Source organism: Hyperolius riggenbachi, chromosome 3, assembly GCF_040937935.1.
Source record: "Hyperolius riggenbachi isolate aHypRig1 chromosome 3, aHypRig1.pri, whole genome shotgun sequence".
In the NCBI taxonomy this organism is placed as follows: Eukaryota; Metazoa; Chordata; class Amphibia; order Anura; family Hyperoliidae; genus Hyperolius; species Hyperolius riggenbachi.
In genome coordinates, this window is record NC_090648.1 from 170,591,045 (window position 1) to 170,615,832 (window position 24,788).

Genomic DNA, 24,788 nt, shown 5'->3' on the forward strand with positions numbered 1-24,788 from the left:
ATATTCCCTACCGATAAAGCCCAGGCAGTTGATACAGGTAATTCTCATCATTTTATCTGCTGATTTTATGTTAGTGTATCTGTTTATAATATTCCATATTTTACAGCTTGAACCTTCCAGTATGAAGCTGGATTCTCATGTGAGCAGTGAATCAGATGAGGGGACTGGAGATGATGAAGATGAAGAAGAGTCAGACAATGAAAGTGTAGAGGGAACTTTTACAGTCAACGAGGAACCCACACTGTCCAATCCTGGCCTTGAAAATGGTAACGAGCATAAAGCAGCAGAAAATGACAAAACACCTAATGGAGAAAGCACTGAAAAGGAAGAAGACCAGTGTAAAAAGAAGAAGAAGAAGAAACGCAGGTATGTGGCCTGTAGAAAACAACTTTAGTATTATTTATCGTTTCTTTAAAATTTCAAATTTGTTATCCTTTAAAGACAACTGTAGTAAGAGGTATATGGAGGCTGCCATATTTATTTCCTTTGAAACAATATGAGTTCCCTGGCAGCCCTGCTGGTCTGTTTGGCTGCAGTAGTGTCTGAATCGCACCAGAAACAAGCATGCAGCTAATCTTGTCAGATCTGACGATGTCAGAAACACTGGATCTGCTGCATGCTTTTTCAGGGGCTTTGGCTAGAAGTATTAGACTTTTTATAAATAGAAAGGACCATAAACAGTTCATGCAGAGTCTTTTTAGGACAAAAATTATCAAAAATGCTTTGACACAAATTCATTAAAAAATTCCGGGAATACTCTCAGTGAAAAGGCTCCTTATGGGTATACAAAATCTTTCAAAACAGGAATATAACAACTTAGTGCAATACAGAACAGGCACCTGGAATTTTTTAATGAATTTGTGTCAATAAAGCATTTTTGATAATTTTTGTCCTAAAAAGACTCTGCATGAACTGTTTATGGTCCTTTCTATATATAAAAAGTCTTCTGGTGGGTCAAGTGGATGACTCCAAAAAAGGATTAATAGGTTTTCTTCCTTCCCTATTTAAAAGGAACAAATCCCAATTATAGTATACTGCTAGAAGTATTAGAGGCAGAGGATCAGCAGGATAGCCAGGCAACTGGTATTGCGTAAAAGGAAATAACTGTAGCAGCTTCCATATACCTCTCACTACAGTTGTGCTTTAACCTCCTTGGCGGTAACCCCGTTCGGGGTAAGCCGCGCAGGAGGTTTTCTCAGACCCTGCTCGGCCGATTTTCTTAATTTTTTTTTTTGCTGGACGCAGCTAGCACTTTGCTAGCTGCGCCTGCACACCGATTGCCGCCGTCCCCCGCGCCCGATCGCCGCTATCCGTCATGGCGCGCAGCCCCCCCCCCCCCAGACCCCGTGCGCTGCCTGGCCAATCAATGCCAGGCAGCGCCGAGGGGTGGATCGAGACTCCCAATGACGTCAGGTAGATAGATTTTAATATGCACATCGGACTATGTGCATATTAAAATCTATCTACCTGTTTGAGAAACGTTCATTATTTGAAATCTGATTGAAAAAAGGTAAGAAGTTCTTACCTAAATATAGTGATACTAACTGTACCTTGGGCGCCTCCAACCCCTACCTAATATAATGGCATATCGTTTGTTATAAGATTGTATTGTCCGATACAATGCAGTGTGTCAGTGTAAAAGTAGCCACCACACTCCTCTTTCACACTCCTCTTTAATAGTGATGGGCAGTAGGAAATGGAATTGGTTAATTAACTAAAGAGCATTTGGGGAGAAAAATTTCATTTTTATACTCAACTCTACGCTTTATGTCGGACTCCCTGAGGCCACAAACACTGCTGCAGGTTAATTCCACATACAGTAATAGCTTCCTTGCAGGGCTGATTATCATTATGGTGTACAACATGGATCGTTATGGAATGTTGTTGCTCACACATCATTAGTTTTGAATCCCCCCTCCAAATAGATAAAAGGAATACATCCATGCTCAGTTGGTGAAGGAATGCATCACACTCCCTCACACAACATGTTTCTTTGCAATCAACATGTCTAGAGGGGGTCCAACCTTCCAGATCACAGGATACTTAGCAACAGTAAATAAAGTACACCTGTCGTCATAGCACTATTGAGGTTACCGTCTGAAAGTCCCTCTTAAACATTCTGTAATATTCATCATTTGATTATAATGCTTTGTAAGCTACTCCCTGGTAAGCAGGAACATCACAGAAAAAAATCAGATGACCTGATCTCTGTACTTGTATAAATCACAAATCATACAGCGCTTAAAGGACAACTGTAGTGAGAGGTATATGGAGGCTGCCATATTCATTTGCTTTTAAACAATACCAGTTGCCTGGCAGCCCTGCTGATCTATTTGGCTGCAGTAGTGTCTAAATCACACCAGAAACAAGCATACAGCTAATCTTGTCAGATCTGACATTAATGTCAGAAACACCTGATCTGCTGCATACTTGTTCAGGGTCTATGGCTAAAAATATTACAGGCTGAGGATCAGCAGGACAGCCAGGTAACTGGTATTGCTTAAAAGGAAATAAATATGGCAGCCTCCATATCCCTTCTCACTACAGTTTGCCTTTAAACCACTCAAAATAATATGTGCTTAAATCCACACAATCCTTATGAAACAGTTAGTATATTCTCCTACAGTCCGCAGGCAGAAACGAACAAGAAGAGAAAACAAGTCTCTATTTCTAGGTGCGCTTCTCTACTGAGTGTGAGTGACACATGCAGAGTATGACAACAGGCTCCCCCCTCCCCCCCCCCAATGCAGTCTCCCGGGCTGACCGCGGATTGTTGGCAAAACCAGGCTTCCAACCCACAGCCTCTGCCGCAACGCTTCCCTCTATTCCACATGTGGTGTCTGACTTCCGCATATGGCTCCTCCCTACTGGTTTTGGCACAGCGTGGCGGAATGAGCGCAATGAGATGAGTAAATATAATGCAACAGAGACAGTGAAAGCAATGAAGAAAATCTTGTTTTGTGAAAGGGTAAAGAATGGGAATCTTTGATAGGTTTTGTTTTGTTTCTCATATCCTGTTTTGGTGACAGCGGGGCCTTATTCGCATCCTAAATCGCAATTGCTGACACCAGCGTTTTGCGATTGTGTGTGCAATTTTTTTTGTGCCCTCCTGCGGGTTACTTATTTTTTTGTAAAGAGCTTTTCTAAGCGCATTTGCAGAGCTATTCGTTTTTTTCACTTCCTGATGTTAGTCAGGAATTGAACTCTTTCACCCGGGAATGAATAAATGCAATGTGTTTATTCATGAAAACGCTGGGGTAATCGCTATACAAAGCGCTTTTTCAAGCACTTCGCAATTTCCCTATACTTTCCATTGAGGCAAATCGCCCCAAAAATGGTCCATGCAGCACTTTGGTGAGTGTATCTGAATCGAAACCCTCATATGTAAACACTCTCATAGGGAATCATTGCACAAGCACTTTTTGGATGATTTGAAAATCGCCAGCGTTTAAAAAAAAAAAAAAAAAAAAAGCGCCCATAGTGTGAACAAGCACTCAGAGCTGGTATTAGACCGCTGAATGTTACTGGGAGAAGAAATAAGGGTAATTCTCCCTCAGACAAAACAGACAGGAGAAACAACCAATTGAAAAATGTAACATATCCCTAGTTTATCCAAAATGAATTTAAAACCTTAACTGACCTGAGGCAAATGTAGATAAGGTGAGCACAGAAGTATGTAAGTGCTGAAGCCACATATCTTTGTGCATTGTCCGTTACTCTCCTTCAGAGCAGGATTATCCACCAGGCGGCCTAGTGGGTGTCAAGGGCCCCACCTGCCACCTTCTCTGACCTGTCTCCACTTCAGCTTACCAAAAGGACCACAAGGGGGCCCAAATCTACTACCTTGCCTAGGGCCTTGTTACATCTTGATCCATCTTTTTGTCCCCATGTGTCACCGTAATCACTCCTTGAAAAAATGTATTGTTCAGTCAAAGTCACATTTTCAGACATGAATAGGCAGGCTTGTAGTGATATTCCCTCCTATCACCCTCACACTCACACATGCTCAACACAGAGCCACCCGCCTTCAGAAGCACTCAGGGATACCAGTGTTTCCAAGGGCTCCCGGAGGCGGCAGATGCAAATGAGGGAAATGGCTCTGGAGCCAAGACCCAGTAATAGAATGAGGAAGTCTATAGTACTAGAGCCTTCCCTCTTCACAGGTGAGTATGTGACTTTTTTGTCACTGCAAAGTTGCTATTGTATTGGTACATGTTAATTCTATGAATTTATGAGAAAAAAAATGAACATTTCTTTGTCTTTTCCTTTGTAGGCCACTTGGTATAAATCTGACAAACTGCAAGTATGAAAGTGGTAAGTCCATTCAGCCATCCGTCTGCTCACAATGGTGCGTTTGTTAATGAAAGAACACTGTGGTACTTGGCATTGCTTTCGCTGTTACTTTTTCAATGTCAGCATCAAAATGGCAAGCAAACATATTTCCTTCCAGCAAATAGACCAGGTCTGAAATGTGTCATGCTTTGTCCATGCTTGTGTTTCAGTGCGGCGTGCTGCACGTCTTTGTGGACTGAGGGAGGTTGGAGAGGATGAGGAGTGGACCGTCTTCTGGACAGACTGCTCTGTTTCTCTGGAGCGTGTAATGGAAATGAAGAGGTTCCAAGTAAGCCTTTGCCACACTGACATATCAAGCCATGCTTCATTAAAGGACAACTGAAGTGTGAAGTGCATGGCTGCCATATTTATTTCCTTTTAAACAATACCAGTTGCCTGGCAGCCCTGCTGATCTATTTAGTTGCAGAAATGTCTGAATCGCACCAGAAACAAGCCTGCAGCTAATCTTTTCAGATCTGACAATGTCAGAAACACCTGATCTGCTGCATGCTTGTTCAGGGTCTATGGCTAAAAGTATTAGAGGCTGAGGATCAGCAGGTTAGCCAAGCAACTGGTACTGCTGAAAAAGAAACAAATATGGCAGCCTCCATATACCTCTTGCTACAGTTGTCCTTAAAGATAATCTAAAATAGGAGGAATGTTCAATGTGAGAGGGTCCTGAGGTTGAGCAAGGATGAATAATTTAAGTAGGTGTTGAGGTAGAAAAGAAGAATGTACAGTACAATGTGAGTGGTCCCTGGGGGGGTCAAGAAGGGGGCGAGATGTAGAATATGTGTGAGGCTTGGAGAGGGTCACTTGAAAATCTTGCAAGTGCTCAAGTGAAGACCTGCCTAGAGGGGGATTCCCACTTAAACTACACTGTTACAGGTGTTAGCTGGGTAGATTGGTAGCAGATGAGCTGAAACAGACAACAGTTAAGGTGGCCATACACTGGCCCGATTCGCGGCCGTTTCGACAGCAGATTCGATCCTGGGATCGAATCTGCTGCCAATCGTTCGCGGTAAACGCACCCGCCGATCCGATTTCCTCCCGAAATCGGATCGGTCCATCGATCGCGCCGTGCGGGAAATTACCCTCGATCGCCCGCGGGTAGGGAGCGCGTCGCTAGCGGCGGCCAATCCAATCAGGTATACATTACCTGACGCTGGCTCCCGGGCGTCTTCTCCGCGCTGCACCGCTCTGATCCGGCTCCATCCCGGCGCTTCCTGTGTCACTGCAGTGACCAAGAAGTTCAAATAGAGGGCGCTCTATTTGAACTTCCTAGTCACAGGATGACACAGGAAGCGCCGGGATGGAGCCGGAACAGAGCCGTGCAGCGCGGAGAAGACGCCCGGGAGCCAGCGTCAGGTAATGTATACTCAGGGACAGGCGGCAGGAGTAGCTCAACAGATTGTGATCGGTTTCAGGCTGAAATCGATTCACAATCTGTTTGCAGTAAAGGCAGCCATACGATCCCTCTCTGATCAGATTCGATCAGATAGGGATCTGTCAGCTGGTCGATCTAATGGCAAATCGACCAGTGTATGGCTACCTTTAGATTAAAATTACTGTATGTTGCTGAATCCTTGACTATTGGAGTTAGTCATTCTACAACGTTACTGGAGAAACCATGGAATATACTGGTATTCACTAACCTACAGTACAAATCTGTGTACAGCTATTCTGCTGGTGTTTACACAAGTAGTGTAACGCGTGTTGTGCTCATAGTGCAACTGACGTTATTTATACAACATGGGTGTTGCTAGCATAATGCGTGTAAACACCAGTAAATTTGCCATGCACTGTCTGCCTATGGCAATTTTACTAAAGGTTTGTGAATATACCCCAAGGTAGAGGCCTGTAGGGTCTAATTCTTCAGACCCGCACCTGATTAAAATCAAAATGAGTACCCAAACCCGACTCGCATTTCGGGTAACCCGACCTGATGCCCTGTGCGGTTCTAATTTCTCAGACCCGCACCCGACCCGCAACCTTCTTTCTGGCCTGCAACCCGATTAAAATCAAAACGGGTACCAGAACCCGACCCGCATTTCGGGATAACCCGAGGGTACTCAACCCGATGCAGGCCTCTACCCCAAGGTGTGAGCCAGAATAATGACATTGATACAGATAATATTGTTGTTACACTTGTTGTTGTTGTTGTTGTTTTCATTCATGTTTTTCATGAATTTTAAGGCTTCGTTCACATTGAGGCATTGCATTGGATAATATAATTGCATTGCTAGTGTGATACAATTATATTGTAACGGTACGTTCACATCTACACGCTAGTAGTGCGGTGTGACTAAATCCGTCGGTATAATGTGAGGCATGCAGTGTAACATGCGCATATACAGTTGCAGTGAAGCATACTTTTCATGAACGATATGTTTCACTGCATGCGTCACACTGTATGTCTAATGCACGGTGTGACTTTTCCCCTCCCAGTGTGAACCTACCCTCACTATCACTGAGGCATGCTCCTTCAGCCTACACCTTATAACATGTACACATTTTATTAACAGAAAATCAACCACTTTCCCGGAATGAGTGAGATATGTAGGAAGGACTTGCTGGCAAGGAATATGAACCGATTATTAAAATTATTCCCAAAAGAATACAACATCTTTCCACGAACATGGTGTTTGCCAGCTGAGTGAGTATCGCTCTGTACAGTGAGCAGATTTGTGCTGAAATGATTGTAGCATTATTTTTATCTTCTCTGTACAAAGCATAATAAGAATTCTTCTGCCAATTACAAAAAAGATGACATCACTTATAGTATAGGTATCGAGATGACCTCCCCCCCCCCCCCTTCCCTCCAGTATAGGTAGCAAGATGACACCTCCCCCCCCCCTTCTCTCTAGTATAGGTAGCCTGATGACCCCCCAGTATAGGTAGCGAGATGACCCTCCCCCCTTCTGTATAGGTAGCGAGATGACCCCTCCTGTATAGGTAGCGATGACCCCTCCCTCTAGTATAGGTAGCCTGATGACCCCACTCACTCTCCAGTATAGAAATCCAGATGACTCCCTTTTTCCCTTCCTTTAGTATAGGTAGCCAGCTCACCTCCACACTACAGCAGCAATCAGTGTCACTCACTTCTCCGCTCATCTCCAGCGTAGAAGCTCCCTCTTTACCTCGATCAGCCGCTGCTGTACATCTGTCCGTCAAACCGGCGTCTTTCGGTCATATGTGGAGGTGAAGAGAAAGCATCTACGCTGGAGATGAGCGTAGAGGTTGAGTGACTGGTGGCTGCTATTCCACTTACAACCCTGCAATGCTGCCCCATTCCGTAGCCGCCCTCCACAGTGCCAACGTGCACAAGAGCAGGGCAGCCGTTGCACATGCGGCTGGAAGGAGAGTACAGCAGTCAGATGCTCGCCTGATCTCCCTGCACTACAGCATTTTCAAGCTTGCAATTCTGCACCAGGTGGATAGCTTGCTGCCAACATGCCCTTGTTCCTGTGGTGCCCTAAACCATGGCCTTGGTCTAAATCCGACCCTGGTAACATCGTTTCATTATGTATTTTATCCCCTTTTGGGGTCCCCAGTAAGTCCAGGTAGCAATACTCCCACAGGAGCAGCTGATGTTTGTTGGGTTCTCCTGCGGTTTATTGTGGTGAACTAGTCTTTAACTAAACCTGACATTAAGTTGACACCAAAACATGTCTTACCTGCACACGTGCATGGGCAATGTTTTGCCTTTATTTCACGCAGGTACCAAGTTTAGGCATAAACTGGTGCAGGCACAAAGGGTGGTTTGCATGCGACTGCAGGGGTACATAAAGGGTACATCATTACACACAGCTACTCTATGAAAGGCTCGGCCTGCTATAACCTCTGCTGCTCCTGATTATCTGTAGCCATGACCATGCAATTAGTTATTTTCTGCTGTGTGAAATGTCCCCTGTGCCTGTGTGTAGTGGTTTAAACTCTCACCATTCCACTGGGGCAAATCCCAGCCTTCTCTGCCTTTACCACCGTGTGCACCATTACTCTGAGCGCGTGTACCAAGTGGCACAAGGCGCGTGTCATCACACATGTGCCTATGCTATGTGGTGCTCGCGGTAACAAGGACATGGGGGTAACGGTGGAGGAGGCCAGGAGTCACGCCAGCAGACTGGTGATAATGTACAAAGTATAGACACGAGGGGGGAAATTTTACACTGGGGGAGGGCGAGTGGCAGAGTCAACGGTCTGCGGCGTATGGGCAGGCAACAGATCTCTCTCTGATCAGAGAGATGTATCTCATGGTAGCTCTGCCCTTACATCGCCTGATGTTTGGCCACCCTAACACAGTTTTCAGCACCTTAGGACTTGGACCACACATTTCTGAGAATTACCCAATACCTTTCATATTCTCTCTGATTACTAGATCTTATTTATAGATCTATAAGCCTCATCTTTAAAATGGGCAACAATCTAAGCAGCAGTAGGTTAAAGGTAGCCATCAGTGGGCAAGGTCAACTCAACAGAGCAGTCAACCCTTACCACACATGCAAGGTTGCCTCCACCATGTGGCTTATTGAAACCATGCAACAATCACAGAAACTGATGCTGCAAGCCTGACCTTAAAGGGAACCTAAACTGTGAAGGATATGGATTTTCCTTTTAAAATAATACCAGCTGCCTAACTCTCATGCTGATCCTGTGTCTCTAATTCTTTTAGCTATCCTCCTTCAACAAGCATGCACGTGCAAACTAGGGTGCTAAGTAGTTTGCACGTCTAAAGCTGGTACTGATCGTGCGCAAAGTTTAGCGGTGCGCGCGAAACGTTGCACCTGTGCTCGCGAAACGTTGCACCATTCGCTAGCTAAGCGTACTTAGCATGCGAACGGTGTGACATTTCACGCCCACCGGTGCAACCTTTGCATGCGCACCGCGCAGCACTAAACTATATTAGTGCACGAAGCGGCCATTTTCGCATCTTAAGTGCCTTTTCACTGGCGTGCTAACACTTAGCACCCTTTAGTGCAGGGGTCCCCAACTCCCGGTCCGCGGTTCACTGCTGGTCCATGAGCCGTCTGCAGCTGGGCCGCTGGTCTGTCTTCTCGCCCCCTCCCCCTGCGGCCGCCGGTGTGTTATCTTAGCTGGTGCCGCTTCCTCTTATATATCTTGCTCAGCCCCTCTCCTTCAATCCCGTCTTCTCTCACAGCAGCGTGTCTCCCAGCTGCTGTGAATAGGCAGAAGCAGGAGAGCGGCTTCCTGTAGCGGCAATGCGTATCGCTGTTACCATGGGAACCGCTGCCCTGCTTCCTGCCTCTTCACAGCAGCGGGAGATGTGCTGCTGTGAGAGAAGACGGGATTGAAGGAGAGGGGCTGAGCAAGATATATAAGAGGAAGCGGCCGCCAGCTAAGATAACACAGCGGTGGCCGCTACTAACTATATTGGGGCAGCTATACTGGCTATATTGGGGCAGCTATACTGGCTATATTGGGACAGATATACTCCCTATACTGAGGGCAGAGTTTACTCCCTATACTGGGGCAACTATACTTGGATACCCTACCTGTACCTGACCGCCCCCCCCCCCCCCCCCAAAAAAAAAAAAAACCTGGCACAGCTCTACCTCCAGCACCCCCCCCCCCCCTTGCCCGGGGAAAGGTTTGGTCTGGATAATGGTCCCCAGGCCGAAAAAGGTTGGGGACCCCTGCTTTAGTGAATCAAGGCGTATAAGTGCTTTTCTGAGTTCTTTTTGGACATCAGCGCTTTCTGAGAGCTTTTTTAAAAAAACATTGCCATTGACCTACATTAAAATTGCGGTAAAATCACGATCGTGGTAAAATCATAAGATTTTACAGCAATTTTAATGTAAGTTAATGGGAGCGTTTTTAAAAAAGCTCTCAGAAAGCGCTGATGGCCAGTAGCACTCTGAAAAGCGCTTATAGTGTGTCTGAGCCCTAAAGATGGCTTTTGTTTGTTGTTAAGTGTGACGATTTCCATGGTTGCTTGCGCACAAAAGGGAGTTTCTGATCTGATTGACTTTGTTACTCTTTGTTGTTTTTGGGGAAATGAATGTAACGTGTTTACCACCACTTCCACATTCTCCCCACAGAGTCTGGGGTTTTTGAGAACCCACTGCCATCTCAATATGTATTGAGGTTTCATTGAATTGTTTAAATGTATTTTGACTTTAGTCTTGTTTTGATCCTGCAGTTATGGTGATCTCCAGGCTTACTGTCGAACAAAGAAGAACAAAACTTATATCTGCAAGCCTGATAGTGGCTGCCAAGGCAAAGGCATCTTCCTTTCTAAAAATATGAAAGACATCAAACATGGAGAGCACATGATCTGTCAACAGTATGTTTCCAAGGTAACCACATCCCGCCAGTTTAGTGCCACAGGTTGGGGCTTACTGATTGCTATAAAAATTAAATAAAAATAAAACTTCTCTACTGTGTATTAGTACTTCACGCATTACGGATAAAGATTTTGCCAAGAAATTTTCTGCAAGTTGTTTGATCTGAGAGGATTTCTGGTTCTGCCTCTGTAATGATTTTCTGTACTTGTTTGGTTTCTTTTCACAGCCATTCCTCATCAGTGGCTATAAATTTGATCTTCGGATATATGTGCTGGTGACATCTTGTGAACCTTTGCGCATTTTCATCTACAAAGAAGGGCTAGCTCGTTTCGCTACCATGACTTACACAGAACCTAGTCACAGTAACCTGGTAAAGAGCTTTGTAATGTTAATTAGGGATGTACATTTCAGAATACACAATCCTTTATTTCCAACAAGACTGATACTCTAAAGGTCCGTACACACGCCGGACTTTAGGCAACGACGGGTCCGTCGTTGCCTCCCGCTGGGTGGGCGTGCCAGCGACAGTCCGGCGTGTGTACGCTCTGTCGTCAGACTGATACGGCTGTTCCTGAGCGATCCGCCGGGCGGATCGCTCAGAAACAGCCGTATCAGTCTGACGACAGAGCGTACACACGCCGGACTGTCGCTGGCACGCCCACCCAGCGGGAGGCAACGACGGACCCGTCGTTGCCTAAAGTCCGGCGTGTGTACGGACCTTAAGATAGCCTCATTGCTGTTCCACCAAACAAACCTTGTAGTGAAAAACTGTTTAGGGGACACCATGCTTCTAAAGGTGGCCACTCATGATCCAATCTTTTTCATCCAATCTTACCATTTCTATGTAAAATAAGGTAACTGCCTATAGTATCTTCTCAATATATTCACTCAGTTTACCCTTATACTACATAGATATAGTAAGATTGGATGAAAAAGATTGGATCCTTATGCTGGGAATAGACGGTGCGTTTCTGCGGCTCGATTATGCTGCCCGCTCGTCCCCGCGGCCACCTGGATCGATTCCCGCTTGTCCCCACGGGCGCTTCTCTTATCTTCTGCTCGTTTCCCTTATCTTTTCCCATTGTCCCGCCCGCGGTATCAAGCGTGGAATCGATCCGGCGGGTGTTCGGACACGTCGGAATTTATCAATCGAACCATCTAATGGCTCGATCGTGCCACAGAAATGCACCGTTTATTCCCAGCATTAGAAGGAGCGTTCCCTGATCTCACAATGGGGCTCTTAAGGTGGCCACTAATGCTGGGAATAGATGGTGCATTTCTGCGGCACGATCGAGCCATTAGAAGGCTCGATTGATAAATTCCGACGTGTCTGATCACCCGCCGGATCGATTCCGCGCTCGATACTACGGGGGGGACAATGGGAAAAGATAAGGGAAACGAGCAGAAGATAAGAGAAGCGCCCGTGGGGACGAGCGGGAATGGATCCAGGCGATCCCATTGTCCCGCCCGTAGTATCGAGCGCGGAATTGATCCGGCGGGTGATCGGACACGTCGGAATTTATCAATCAAGCCTTCTAATGGCTCGATCGTGCCGCAGAAATGCACCATCTATTCCCAGCATTAGTGGCCACCTTAAGAGCCCCATTGTGAGATCAGGGAACGCTCCTTCTAATGCTGGGAATAAACGGTGCGTTTCTGCGGCACGATCGAGCCATTAGATGGTTCGATTGATAAATTCCGACGTGTCCGAACACCCGCCGGATCGATTCCACGCTTGATACCGCGGGCGGGACAATGGGAAAAGATAAGGGAAACGAGCAGAAGATAAGAGAAGCGCCCGTGGGGACGAGCGGGAATCGATCCAGGCGGCCGCGGGGACGAGCGGGCAGCATAATCGAGCCGCAGAAACGCACCGTCCATTCCCAACATTAGGGTGTCATGGCTGCCAGTATTGGGGTAAACACAGATATATCACACTTCCTACTGGCTCATGGTGGTTTAAATAGACATGGGGCTTGATTCACAAAGCGGTGCTAACCTACTTAGCACATCTAAAGTCTTTAGACGCGCTAACCAGGGTGCTAAGTAGGTTAGCACCGGATTTCTCAATCAGATCGTGCGCTAACTTTGCGCGCGTAAAGTTTTACGCGCGCAAAGTTTTACGCGCGCTAAGTCCCATAGGCTTTAATGGGCACTTCGCGCGGTGCGCATAAAGTTTTGCACGCGTAAAGCTTGTTTAGACGTGCTAAGGGGGTTTTCACAGGCGTGCTAACAGTAAGCACCGCTTTGTGAATCAAGCCCCTGGTAACAAAATATTAAGTTTGTCCTGTTTACTTGGACTAGATTTTTAGTTTATTCACTAACATTTCATCAGTGAGTACAAATGCCATTTTTTGTAAAGAAAAAAAAAATAAACTAATAGGGCTAACATAGTACAATAGTACAAAACTGTTTTCTCTATTTTGACAGAAGGAAAACTGTCCAAAACAGATAAGATTTTATTTTTCCCAAACATTTTAAAAGGGTATATTTTGGACAGTACACAACCCTGATATAATATAATAGGAATGGAAATTAAGTGATGAATTTACGCCCAGTATACTGGAATGTAGACATTTTGGTATTTTATGAGTCTTTGTTGCTTCTGTGTAGAAAGAAGCCTAGATAGCATGCCATTTTTCAGCGTCTGACTTGATATCTTTTTTTGGTGCAGCCAGCTGTGTTACTATGTGTGACTGTATAATGACACCTGAACAGTGCTGTTCATGGCAATGATAAAGTACATGGTTTTTGACAGGACGATGTCTGCATGCACCTGACAAATTATGCAATCAACAAGCACAATGAAAATTTTATAAGGGATGACATGACAGGAAGTAAAAGGTGGGTGACATACAATAATTACCATTTATGTCATAAGATATAAGCATAGGAGAAATATTACTTCAAAAGAGGGGAAAAAAACATATAATGTACTTAAAAAGCACCTGTAACGACTCATAGTAAAACATAAGAAAATATTCAGGCAGGGGTCACACTTTTTGGCTTTTGTGTGCGTTTTCTGCACAGAAAAACTGCTTTCAATGGGGAACTCGTGTTAATTAATGGGCTAGGTGACACTTGAAGGCAGGGAACACACTTGACTGTTTTCGTGTGCGTTTTCTGCACAGAAAAACTGAGGACTCATGTTAATCAATGAGCTAGTTCACACTTTATATGTTTTTTTTGGGCGCAGAATAAAAACGGACATTCTGCATGATGACTATGCACATTCTGTCAGTTTTCTCTATCAATTACATTCATTGCTGTGAAAAAATGCACACGTTTTCATGCATAGAAACACACTTGGTGTGCAGAAGAAGTATGTAGAGAAACGCGCGCAGAAAACGACAAGAAAAATACAAGTATGTGCGCTTAATGCAGATTTTGCACTATTAGCTGCTGTAAGGCAGGAGGTCACACTTGTCTTTCAGTTTTCTGAAAAGTGTAGAAAACTGAAAGACAAGTGTGACCCCTGCCTCGGGATACCCATTTTTATGGTAATCATCCTAGTTTCAGAATCAGGAGTACTTTCTGTATCTATATATTGCTGTATATCAGTATGTACCCCAATTTCCCTGTGATGTCACAGCCTAGGCTTTATGTTATGCAGCTCTCTCCTCCCAGTACACATCAACTGATGTTCCTGCTTACTACACCACATATGGGGGGGGAGCAAACAGAGATGCACCGTGCCAGTAGTAAAAATGTTGGCATCACATCTGAATCTGGGTAAATATGTTTGTAGTGATTTTCAAAGATGGAGTTTGATTGTGTATCGGCAATCGAGCAAGACATAAAGGTGCATTGATTATTTGCAGAATTAGGAAGCTACAGTACAGCACAGATATGGGTGGCTTTAGATGACTTTCTCATATATGATACAACCTGGAATTCATTTTAACATGCTGCAAAGCTGAGTGTTGTACCCTTTGGTTTTAATTCACCATATCACCAGGAATTTCTATTCCTTGCCCACCTGGAAACCCCTGTGCCATGGCTGATCTGTTTTCTTTTTCTTAAAAAAAGGAAACTCTCGACTTTATGGAACTGGCTTGAAAACAACCATTATGACGCCAACAAGCTCTGGGAGGATATTGAAGATGTGATTATCAAGACTTTAATATCTGCACACCCTATTCTAAAGCACAATTATCGCACCTGCTTCCCAAACCACATAGCTGGCAGTGCTTGCTTTGAGATACTTGGCTTTGACATCCTTCTGGATAAAAAGTTAAAGCCCTGGCTGCTAGAGGTACAGAATGTATGCCAAAACTTAAGTTTATACTATCCACTTTTTTAAATGTGATATACACTCTGTTATTTTAGTATTGTCTGTAACCATAAACCTTTAAAACACGGTTTGGAGAGTGTGGTAGGTTTATGGCCTATGGTTCCATCTCTGAGCATTTCCGTCACTTCCTGTCCATGGAGGAAGTGAGGAAATCTTTTCAAGAATGACAGTGAAAAATTACAGAAAACATACTTTGTAGAGAGGGAGAGAGTTAGGATCTACCAGATTTCATATTAACTGTAAGTCATGAAGTTTCTGGGTGGTCACAGTGAAAGCAAGTGAGGGAAAAACGATCAAATGGGGATACATAAAGACATAAAATCCCTCATCAGTTTCTAACCTCTCCACTCCCACAATACCTCTCTGTAAAGCCCTGCACTGGCTCCCCATCTGCTTCAGGACCAAGTTCAAAATTCTGTGCTTGGCCTACAAATCAGTACACAGGACCTTCCCGACCAACATCTCTGATCTTGTCCACAGGCACATACCAGCCCACCCCCTCAGATCCTCCAATGACCCGCGCATGATCGCACTGCACACTTCTCACTCCCACCCTCAATTGCAGGACTTCACAAGGGTTTCCCCACTCTCTGGAACTCGCTCCCACCAGCCATCAGACTTGCCACCTTTAATTTAATTTAAACGTGCCCTCAAGACTCACTTTTTCATGCTCGCCTCCCCACCCCGCATAAGTACTATAATATGTTCTGGTGGGCACCCTCTCAACCAAGGCACCTATTGTGTCTCTACCCGATCCTTTAGATTGTAAGCCTCTTGCAGGGCCCTCCACCCGGCTGTTTCCACTATGATCATGCAACTTCCCTGTTGGACAACCCTTTCTCAGACTAGAACAAACTATCTATTTTTACCAAAGACATTGCCATCAATCTGCAGCACTGCATAATATGTTGCCTGTTTATATAAGTAGTATAAATTAAAATAATAATAAACCCAAGACATTTTTTTTCTTCTATCAGCATCACCTCAGTGCATTTCCAAGACCATTTTACTAAGCTTCATCAGCTCGCTTTTAGGGTCATAGAGATTAATTTGCATCATGGTTGCGTGCAAAAGGAACAAGAGGTAAAGAGATTAGTTACTTTAAACTTACAACTTAGTGCTGACCCATAGGGCCTGATCCATTTCATTTTTTTCTCCTAAATATTTGGGTCCGAGAGCAGTGTGTTCCTGCTTACCCCTCTTGCAGCATTGCGCACTGCATTTCCTCCCACCATTAACAGCACTCAGCCCTGAACTGTCATCAAAGGCAGGGGTCCCCAACCTTTTTTAGCCCGAGGCCCACTATCCCGACCAAACTGTTCTCTGGGACCTGGGGATAGTGTCGGCAGCCCCCCCCTTCTTCCTCGATTTGTAGTATAGTATATAGGTAAGTAGGTATCTAGGTATAGTTGCCCCCAGCATAGGTAGCTAATACAGTTGCCCCTGTATAAGGACTATAGTTGCCCCAGTATAGTTAGTTAGGTAGTATAGTGCGTACGAGAGATAACGGCGCTGGAGACTTGGGCGCAGGATTCAGCCGGTATATGGCTGATCCTGCTGCCGCACAAGTCCGAGCCGTATTAAATACTATTCCCCCTCCAGGCCGCCATGGATGGTGGGGAATGAAATAATGCAGCTTCCAGCAATTGCTGGAGGCCGAATTATTATGTTTTAAAAGTAACTTCAGCTCCGTCTTCTGATGGCGCTGAAGTTACTCCCTGTGCCTGCTATAGCCGTAATTCTTATTACGGCCTATGGTGGCACCGGCTGCACCCAAATCTCCTGCGCTGCGCCCAAATCTCCTGCGCTGGTTTCAGCATGTTCGAGTATAGTTACCCCAGTTTAGCTAGTATAGTTACCCCAGTATAGCAAGTACAGTTAGCCCAGTTTAGCTAGTATAGTTACCCCAGTATAGCTAGTACAGTTAGCCCAGTATAGCAAGTACAGTTAGCCCAGTATAGCTAGTACAGTTACCCCAGTATAGCAAGTACAGTTACCCCAGTATAGCAAGTACAGTTACCCCAGTATAGCTAGTACAGTTAGCCCAGTATAGCTAGTACAGTTACCCCAGTATAGCAAGTACAGTTAGCCCAGTATAGCTAGTACAGTTACCCCAGTATAGCAAGTACAGTTAGCCCAGTATAGCTAGTACAGTTAGCCCAGTATAGCAAGTACAGTTAGCCCAGTATAGCAAGTACAGTTACCCCAGTATAGCAAGTACAGTTACCCCAGTATAGCAAGTACAGTTAGCCCAGTATAGCTAGTACAGTTACCCCAGTATAGCAAGTACAGTTAGCCCAGTATAGCAAGTACAGTTAGCCCAGTATAGCTAGTACAGTTAGCCCAGTATAGCAAGTACAGTTACCCCAGTATAGCAAGTACAGTTACCCCAGTATAGCTAGTACAGTTACCCCAGTATAGCTAGTACAGTTACCCCAGTATAGCTAGTACAGTTAGCCCAGTATAGCTAGTACAGTTACCCCAGTATAGCAAGTACAGTTAGCCCAGTATAGCAAGTACAGCTAGCCCAGTATTGCTAGCACAGTTAGCCCAGTATAGCAAGTACAGTTAGCCCAGTATAGCTAGTACAGTTACCCCAGTATAGCTAGTACAGTTAGCCCAGTATAGCTAGTACAGTTAGCCCAGTATAGCTAGTACAGTTACCCCAGTATAGCAAGTACAGTTAGCCCAGTATAGCTAGTACAGTTAGCCCAGTATAGCTAGTACAGTTACCCCAGTATAGCAAGTACAGTTAGCCCAGTATAGCAAGTACAGCTAGCCCAGTATTGCTAGCACAGTTAGCCCAGTATAGCAAGTACAGTTAGCCCAGTATAGCTAGTACAGTTAGCCCAGTATAGCTAGTACAGTTACCCCAGTATAGCAAGTACAGTTAGCCCAGTATAGCAAGTACAGTTAGCCCAGTATAGTTAGTACAGTTACCCCAGTATAGCTAGTACAGTTAGCCCAGTATAGCTAGTACAGTTAGCCCAGTATAGCTAGTACAGTTAGCCCAGTATAGCTAGTACAGTTAGCCCAGTATAGCTAGTACAGTTAGCCCAGTATAGCAAGTACAGTTACCCCAGTATAGCAAGTACAGTTAGCCCAGTATAGCTAGTACAGTTAGCCCAGTATAGCTAGTACAGTTAGCCCAGTATAGCTAGTACAATTAGCCCAGTATAGCTAGTACAGTTAGCCCAGTATAGCTAGTACAGTTACCCCAGTATAGCAAGTACAGTTAGCCCAGTATAGCAAGTACAGCTAGCCCAGTATTGCTAGCACAGTTAGCCCAGTATAGCTAGTACAGTTAGCCCAGTATAGCTAGTACAGTTACCCCAGTATAGCAAGTACAGTTACCCCAGTATAGCAAGTACAGTTAGCCCAGTGTAGCAAGTACAGTTAGCCCAGTATAGCTAGTACAGTTAGCCCAGTATAGCTAGTACAGTTAGCCCAGTATAGCTAGTACAGTTACCCCAGTATAGCAAGTACAGTTAGCCCAGTATAGCAAGTACAGCTAGCCCAGTATTGCTAGCACAGTTACCCCAGTATAGCTAGTACAGTTACCCCAGTATAGCAAGTACAGTTAGCCCAGTATAGCTAGTACAGTTAGCCCAGTATAGCAAGTACAGTTAGCCCAGTATAGCAAGTACAGCTAGCCCAGTATTGCTAGCACAGTTAGCCCAGTATCGCTAGCACAGTTAGCCCAGTATCGCTAGCACAGTTAGCCCAGTATCGCTAGCACAGTTAGCCCAGTATCGCTAGCACAGTTAGCCCAGTATCGCTAGCACAGTTAGCCCAGTATCGCTAGCACAGTTAGCCCAGTATAGCTACCCCTGTATTGCTAGTATGCCTACTCCAGTGTAGCTAGGATAGGTGCCCCTCCCCCCGCGGCCGCCGCTCCTGTTACCTTATGAGCTGGCGGCCGCTTCCTTTCTTATATTCCCCCGTAGCCCCTCTCCTCTTTACAGCATGTTCAATTACAGCATTGCATCCCACAGTTACTGTAAGGAGGGAAGGAAGCGGGACAGCGGCTTCTTGTAGCGGCGATATGCATCGCCATTACCATGGGAACCGCTGCCCTGCTTCCTTCCCTTCCTTACAGCAGCCGTGGGACGCTATGCTGTAATTAAAGATGCTGCAAAGAGGAGAGGGGCTACGGGGGAATATAAGAAAGGAAGCGGCCGCCAGCTCATAAGGTAACAGGAGCAGCGGGGGGAGAGGGGGAAAGGCCAGACCCGCCGCGGCCCAGCGGAAAACTGCCCACGGACCAGCAGTGGGCCACGGCCCGGTGGTTGGGGACCCCTGAATTCTAAGGGATTGCGTCCCAATTCCTGCGGGCGACATTAATTGTGCGTACGTATGCACCATAAGTGACCCTGAGATAACGGTTTACACAGTAACGTAGCAATAGGGGTTGCAGAGGTTGCAACCGCACTGGGGCCCAATAGGGCCCTCTCTCAACCGCAGTATTAGCTCTTTATTGGTCCTGTGCTGGTAATAATCACTTCTATAGATGCTTTGAATAATGGTAATCATTAACAAACTATTCCCCATCCCCTCCTTGCACCTCTAATACTACAGCTTTACTTGGCAGGTGTTGGTGCGCTATATTAAATGTTATATATAAAGTGTTTGGGGAGCCCAATGTAAAACTTGCACAGGGGCCCATAGCTCCTTAGCTACGCCACTGGGTTTACATAAGGGAAAGGGGGAGAGTGTGGGGAGACTCAAATACAGTATGTAAGACAGGAAGTGAAGATATCTCAGGACTTTGACATCACAGACTCAGATAAATGTTCTGCATATCATATTGGCTCAGATGGGAACATTTGGACAGGCTTTAACGTAAAAATAGACATCCAGGCCCATATGCAATTCACTTTTTCCCCAGAGGTTTCGCCTATTTTCACAACTTGTCATAAAATGCCTTTTAAGCCACCAGCAAGCAAGAAAATACTCAAAATAACTTTGACAGTACTCTTTGCCAACTTTTGGGTACTTTTTCAATTGTAAAAAGCTGGAAAGTTAGTTTAAAGAGAAAATGAAAATTATCTCCTAGGAGATAACTTAGGTGGAAAAATTAATTGCATATGGGCCCCAGAGTTCAGTTTCCCTTAAAAAAAAAAAATCTGATTGGCCCCTCTGAAGAATAGTTAGTGGCAGGAATCTATATACTCTGCACTGTGGAAGACTTCAGTGTCATAGAAATGCTAAATAATATTTTTTTGTTATAGAACATTTACTATTTCTGTTTAACATTTTCTGCTGGTGTAGGTAAATCATTCACCAAGTTTCACCACAGACTCACGTCTGGATAGAGAAGTAAAGGATGCACTACTGTCTGATACTCTGAACCTTATCAACCTCCGGGCTTGTGATAAAAGGAAGGTCATAGAGGAAGACAAACGCCGGGTGAAGGAGCGGTTACTCCAGCGTAATCTCCCCAAAGAAAACAGGTAAAAATCTTTCTATTTATCTTTCTCACGGCGACACAAATAATGTTCATTAAACAGTCTTATTGTGAGTGTTTTCCTAACTTCCATTGCAACCCACCAAGCTATCTGATTTAGGTTGTTATAATTTTTTTTTTTTTAAAGAGTGACTGTATGATACTGTTTTGCTTTGCTGAGGGATATGAAGGCTGCCATATTTATTTCATTTTAAAACCATACCAGTTGCCTGACATCCTGCTAATCGTTCATGCATCAGTAGTGTCTGGATCACACACCTGAAGCAAGCATGCTGCAAATCCAGTCAGACTTCAGTCAAAAATATCTGATCTGCAAGCTTGTTCAGAGTCTATGATAAAAATATTAGAGGCAGAGGATCAGTGGGACAGCCAGATTTGCATTGTCTAAAAGGAAATAAATATGGTAGCCTCCAGATCCCTCTCACTTCTGCTTTCCTTTAAGAAATATGCAGTCTTGTTAGTAATCAGAATCATCTTTATTTCGCCAAGTACGCCAGATAACGTACCCGGAATTGTGTGTGGTGCACATGGCATTGGCAGAGACAGGACAAGACAAGGAGACATGAGAATAAATGAGAGTATAGATACAATACTGTACAATACACAATGCAAGACATACAGTATACAGATCTGTGAGTCCATTTAGGGTTTAGAGAGAGGTCTGCGTATAAGTTCATGGTTCAGAGTGGGCAACAGATACAGTCTGTGATGCCTGATACAGTTCATGGTTCAGGGTGGGCAGCAGGCAGCAAATATAATCCATGAATCAAAGATCAGGGTGGGCAACAGTTACATGATACAGTTTATGGTTCAGGGTAGGCAACAGGTACAGACCGGGTGCAGGTTATGGATTTGTTTCCCAAGGACTAGAGTGTTTCGGCCTGGCAGGAGTTAGAGTTTAGAAGGAGGACTGCCTGGGGAAAGAAGGTGCACTTGCGCCTGGTGGTGCTGGAGGCAATTGCTCTGAACCGGCGACCCAATGGGAGGAGCTCAAAGAAGCGATTGCCTGGACGGGAGGGGTCAAGAGAGATCCCTTTGGCCCTCTTCCCCAGTCTGGCGGTGTGGAGGAGATCAAGAGGTAAGGGTGAACCTATGGTCTTTTCTGCTGCATGAATTATTCTCTGGAGTTTGTATTTGTCACTAGCCGTTGCCCCTGCGTACCAGACGATGATGGAGGAGCAGAAGATGGATTCTACGGTGGCAGTGTAGAAGCTGATGAGCAGCTTCTTTGGGATACCAATTTTTTTCAGGTGTCGCAAAAAGAATAACCTCTACGTTAATTGGGTTGGCTGATTTAATAAATACAATTCCAAGCTTGTAGAGAGAGAGCCTACAGAGCTTCAGGACAGAGGCACTAACTCTTGACAATGCACCTAGTGTTTTGTAATCAGGGTGGCTGTAAAGATGGAAGGTTGGTTTATTAGGCCTTCAGTGCCCCATCATGCCTTTATTACTATTGCAATTGCACATTTAAGGTGTACCTGAGATCTCAGGATAAAAATATTTTATACTCACCCGGGGCTTCCTCCAGCCCGATGAGCACCGATGTGTCTCCTGCCGTCCTCCCGGTAACCTGTCTCAGTTGCGGCAGTCGGCTCTTCTGCACATGCGCGGAGGGGGCGCGCATACCCTGAAGAGCTGACTGTCGCAACTGAACCAGATTACCGGGAGGACACGAGGGACGCATTGGTGCTCATTGGGCTAGAGGAAGCCCCGGGAGAGTATAAAAAAATGTTATCCCGAGATCTCAGGTTTACGTTAAATACTACTGACACTATTTCCCCAGTGCTTTAGTGAAAACATTAAAGTGTGCCTGAGACGAAGGGGACATTAAACGTTTTATACATATCTTGGGCTTCCTCCAGCCACCTCCGCACAAATCGCTCCCATGCCAGTGCCTAAATCCTCCTAGATCAGGGGTGTCAAACTCGAATACAAAGTGGGCCAAAATTGTACACTGGGACCAAGTTGTGGGCCAACCTCAATGTCTACTGGTCACCTTCCTCACTTATAAAGTTCACTGGTGTCTAATGGTTCTCCTACAACCCCTATACAGTTCCCTGGTGTCTAGTGGTCCTTTTCCCTCCCCTATACAGTTCCCTGGTGTCTAGTGGTGCTCCCTCTCCTATCCAGTTCCCAAGTGTTTAGTGGACCGTTCTCCCTTATACAGCTCTCTCGTGTCTAGTGCCCCCCTTGCCTCCCCTATACAGTTCCCTGGTGTCTAGTTGTCCTCCCTCTCTCATACAGTTTCCTGGTGTCTAGTGGTCCTCCCTCTCTCACACAGTTCCCTGGTGTCTACTGGCCCCTCTACCTCCCCTATACAGTTCCCTGGTGTCTATTGTCCCTCCTCATTCCCCTATACAGTTCCCTGGTGTCTAGTGGGCCTCCCTCCCTTTCCTATACAGTTCCCTGGTGTCTACTGGTCCCACCCTCCCCTATACAGTTCCCTAGTGTTTGGAGCTTTCCCCCTACCTCCCCACACATGGCTTCACTGGTGTTCTATTGCTTCACCTCCAGTATAGCTTCTCTGGTGGTCTAGTGGGTCAAACATAATGCAAAGTGGGGAAACCACTTGGGGGCCAAATTGAATGGCTCTGAGGGCCATATTTCGCCCACGGGCCAGAGTTTGACATGTATGTCCTAGTTGGTCCGGTAGCAACTTCAAAGGGACTCCTCACCTTGGGTAAAAACCAACACCAAATCGGCCAGCTGTTGCTCAGTGTCTAACAGGTACACTACTCCTGTAAATCCACAGACCATAAGCAAAAGAAAGACACAGCACTCTGGAGCTGTGTGCAGCAACAAGCTGTATTGAAGCAAACAATTACACCACATGTTTTGGTACATGTTTCGGGTGGAGCCCTTCCTCCACCTGAGGAAGGGCTCCGTCTGAAACGTAGTGTAACCATTTGCTTCAATACAGCTTGTTCCTGCACACAGCTCCAGAGCGCCATGTCTTTCTTTTGTTTATAGATGGTAGCAGCACCGTTCACCGCGGCCAGTCTAGGTCAGTCGACGCAGGCGCAGTGCAGCCAATCGCGCTCCCACGGCTGGGAGCGTTCTGCACCCGCACATTAGTAGTAGAAGGCTCCCGTCGTCGGGGGCGGGTGCGCACAGCCAGGCCGTGCATGCGCAGTACACCTAACGGCTGCTACCAGACCATCTAGGAGGATTTAGACACTGGCGTGGGAGCGATCTGTCGGCGCTTAACCATGAGTTACGTCAGTTAAGGAGAAATATGTAATGAGTTAAGTGATTTATAGAAATAAAAATTGTAAGGTAATAAGTAGGGTTAGATAATGCAACAGAATTGTGAATTAGCCCCCAAGCCCGACTGGGGCATGCGGTAGGCATGCCCCAGTAGGGCTTGGGGGCTAATTCACAATTCATAATACAATAGGAATCTTTGAGAGAGAAAAAAGACATTACAAGGTACAAGAGGATGGAATAGGTAAGATCATAATACTCAGCTCCATTCTTACTAAAGCTGTCAGAATAATAAAGCTTTTACAGCCAGATTAAATTAGAAATGCTGAATAGACAGTAAAAATGATGAAACACAGGCCAATCTATTTAGAAGTTTTGTGGCAAATATGAAAGTGCAATGTATAATAGTGCAATTATGAAATGTACCTAAAAACTTCATTACAAACTGGGTTTTCCACTTTTTCACATGTCTGTACAAAATGATTTTGGCCGCAGTTGAAAACCATTGACTAAATTTGGGTGAAGTCGTTAAATTTGGTGAATTACCGTGGACCTCGTTCACATTATCAAATGCAGATGGTCGTTGCGCTGCCAATCCAAAAGCACTCTATTCTGCCAAAAATGCGTGCGATATCGTAATAATACACTGCTACACAGCACATTAACCACTCTGCGACCACCTAACGCCAATGTGCAACTGTAGAGTGGCTCCCCCAGGACTGCCTTACGCGGAGTGGTGTCAGGTCCTGGAGGCGGGGATTAGCAGGGAATGCGTGCGCACATGTGCACATTCCCTGATGACACGCAGAGCTGGGATCAGTGAACAGCCTGCCAGCCGGGATCGGAGCTGGCAGGCTGTTAGAAAAAAACAAAACTGTAATTTTCTTTTGTACTTTGCTGCGATCTAGCGCAGCGCTGTACAGGGGACAGCTTTGTCACTTAGCTGTCCCCTGGAATGGCTCGCAATCTAACCCCTCTCATAGGCTGATGCCTATGAGAGGTGATCATAGTGATTGGATTTCCGGGGGGTGGAAGGGATAACATTTTTTAAAAAAATAGCCTGTTTTTATTTAAAAAAAAAACGTTTTTAAATTTAAAAAACGACATTGCAGCAGCAATCCGATTCCACCAACAGAAAGCTCTATTGGTGCTAAAAAAAGGAGGTAAGATTAATTTGGCTGCT

General features: G+C 45.3%; 1 protein-coding gene across 3 annotated transcripts in view; it reads left to right on the forward strand.

Moving 5' to 3' along the window:
* Window positions 1-24,788, forward strand: part of TTLL13 (tubulin tyrosine ligase like 13) — a 43,099-nt gene that overhangs the window by 4,452 nt on the left and 13,859 nt on the right. For 2 of the 3 annotated variants that reach the window (XM_068275250.1, XM_068275251.1), the window contains exons 3-11: window positions 107-366; window positions 4,274-4,314; window positions 4,503-4,621; window positions 6,858-6,988; window positions 10,493-10,649; window positions 10,864-11,007; window positions 13,396-13,481; window positions 14,667-14,892; window positions 20,203-20,384. In XM_068275250.1, the coding sequence (XP_068131351.1) occupies window positions 122-366; window positions 4,274-4,314; window positions 4,503-4,621; window positions 6,858-6,988; window positions 10,493-10,649; window positions 10,864-11,007; window positions 13,396-13,481; window positions 14,667-14,892; window positions 20,203-20,384 (1,331 nt within the window). In that variant the 5' untranslated portion in view covers window positions 107-121. The remainder of the gene's footprint in view (window positions 1-106; window positions 367-4,273; window positions 4,315-4,502; window positions 4,622-6,857; window positions 6,989-10,492; window positions 10,650-10,863; window positions 11,008-13,395; window positions 13,482-14,666; window positions 14,893-20,202; window positions 20,385-24,788) is intronic. The other variant, XM_068275252.1, reaches the window with a different exon arrangement.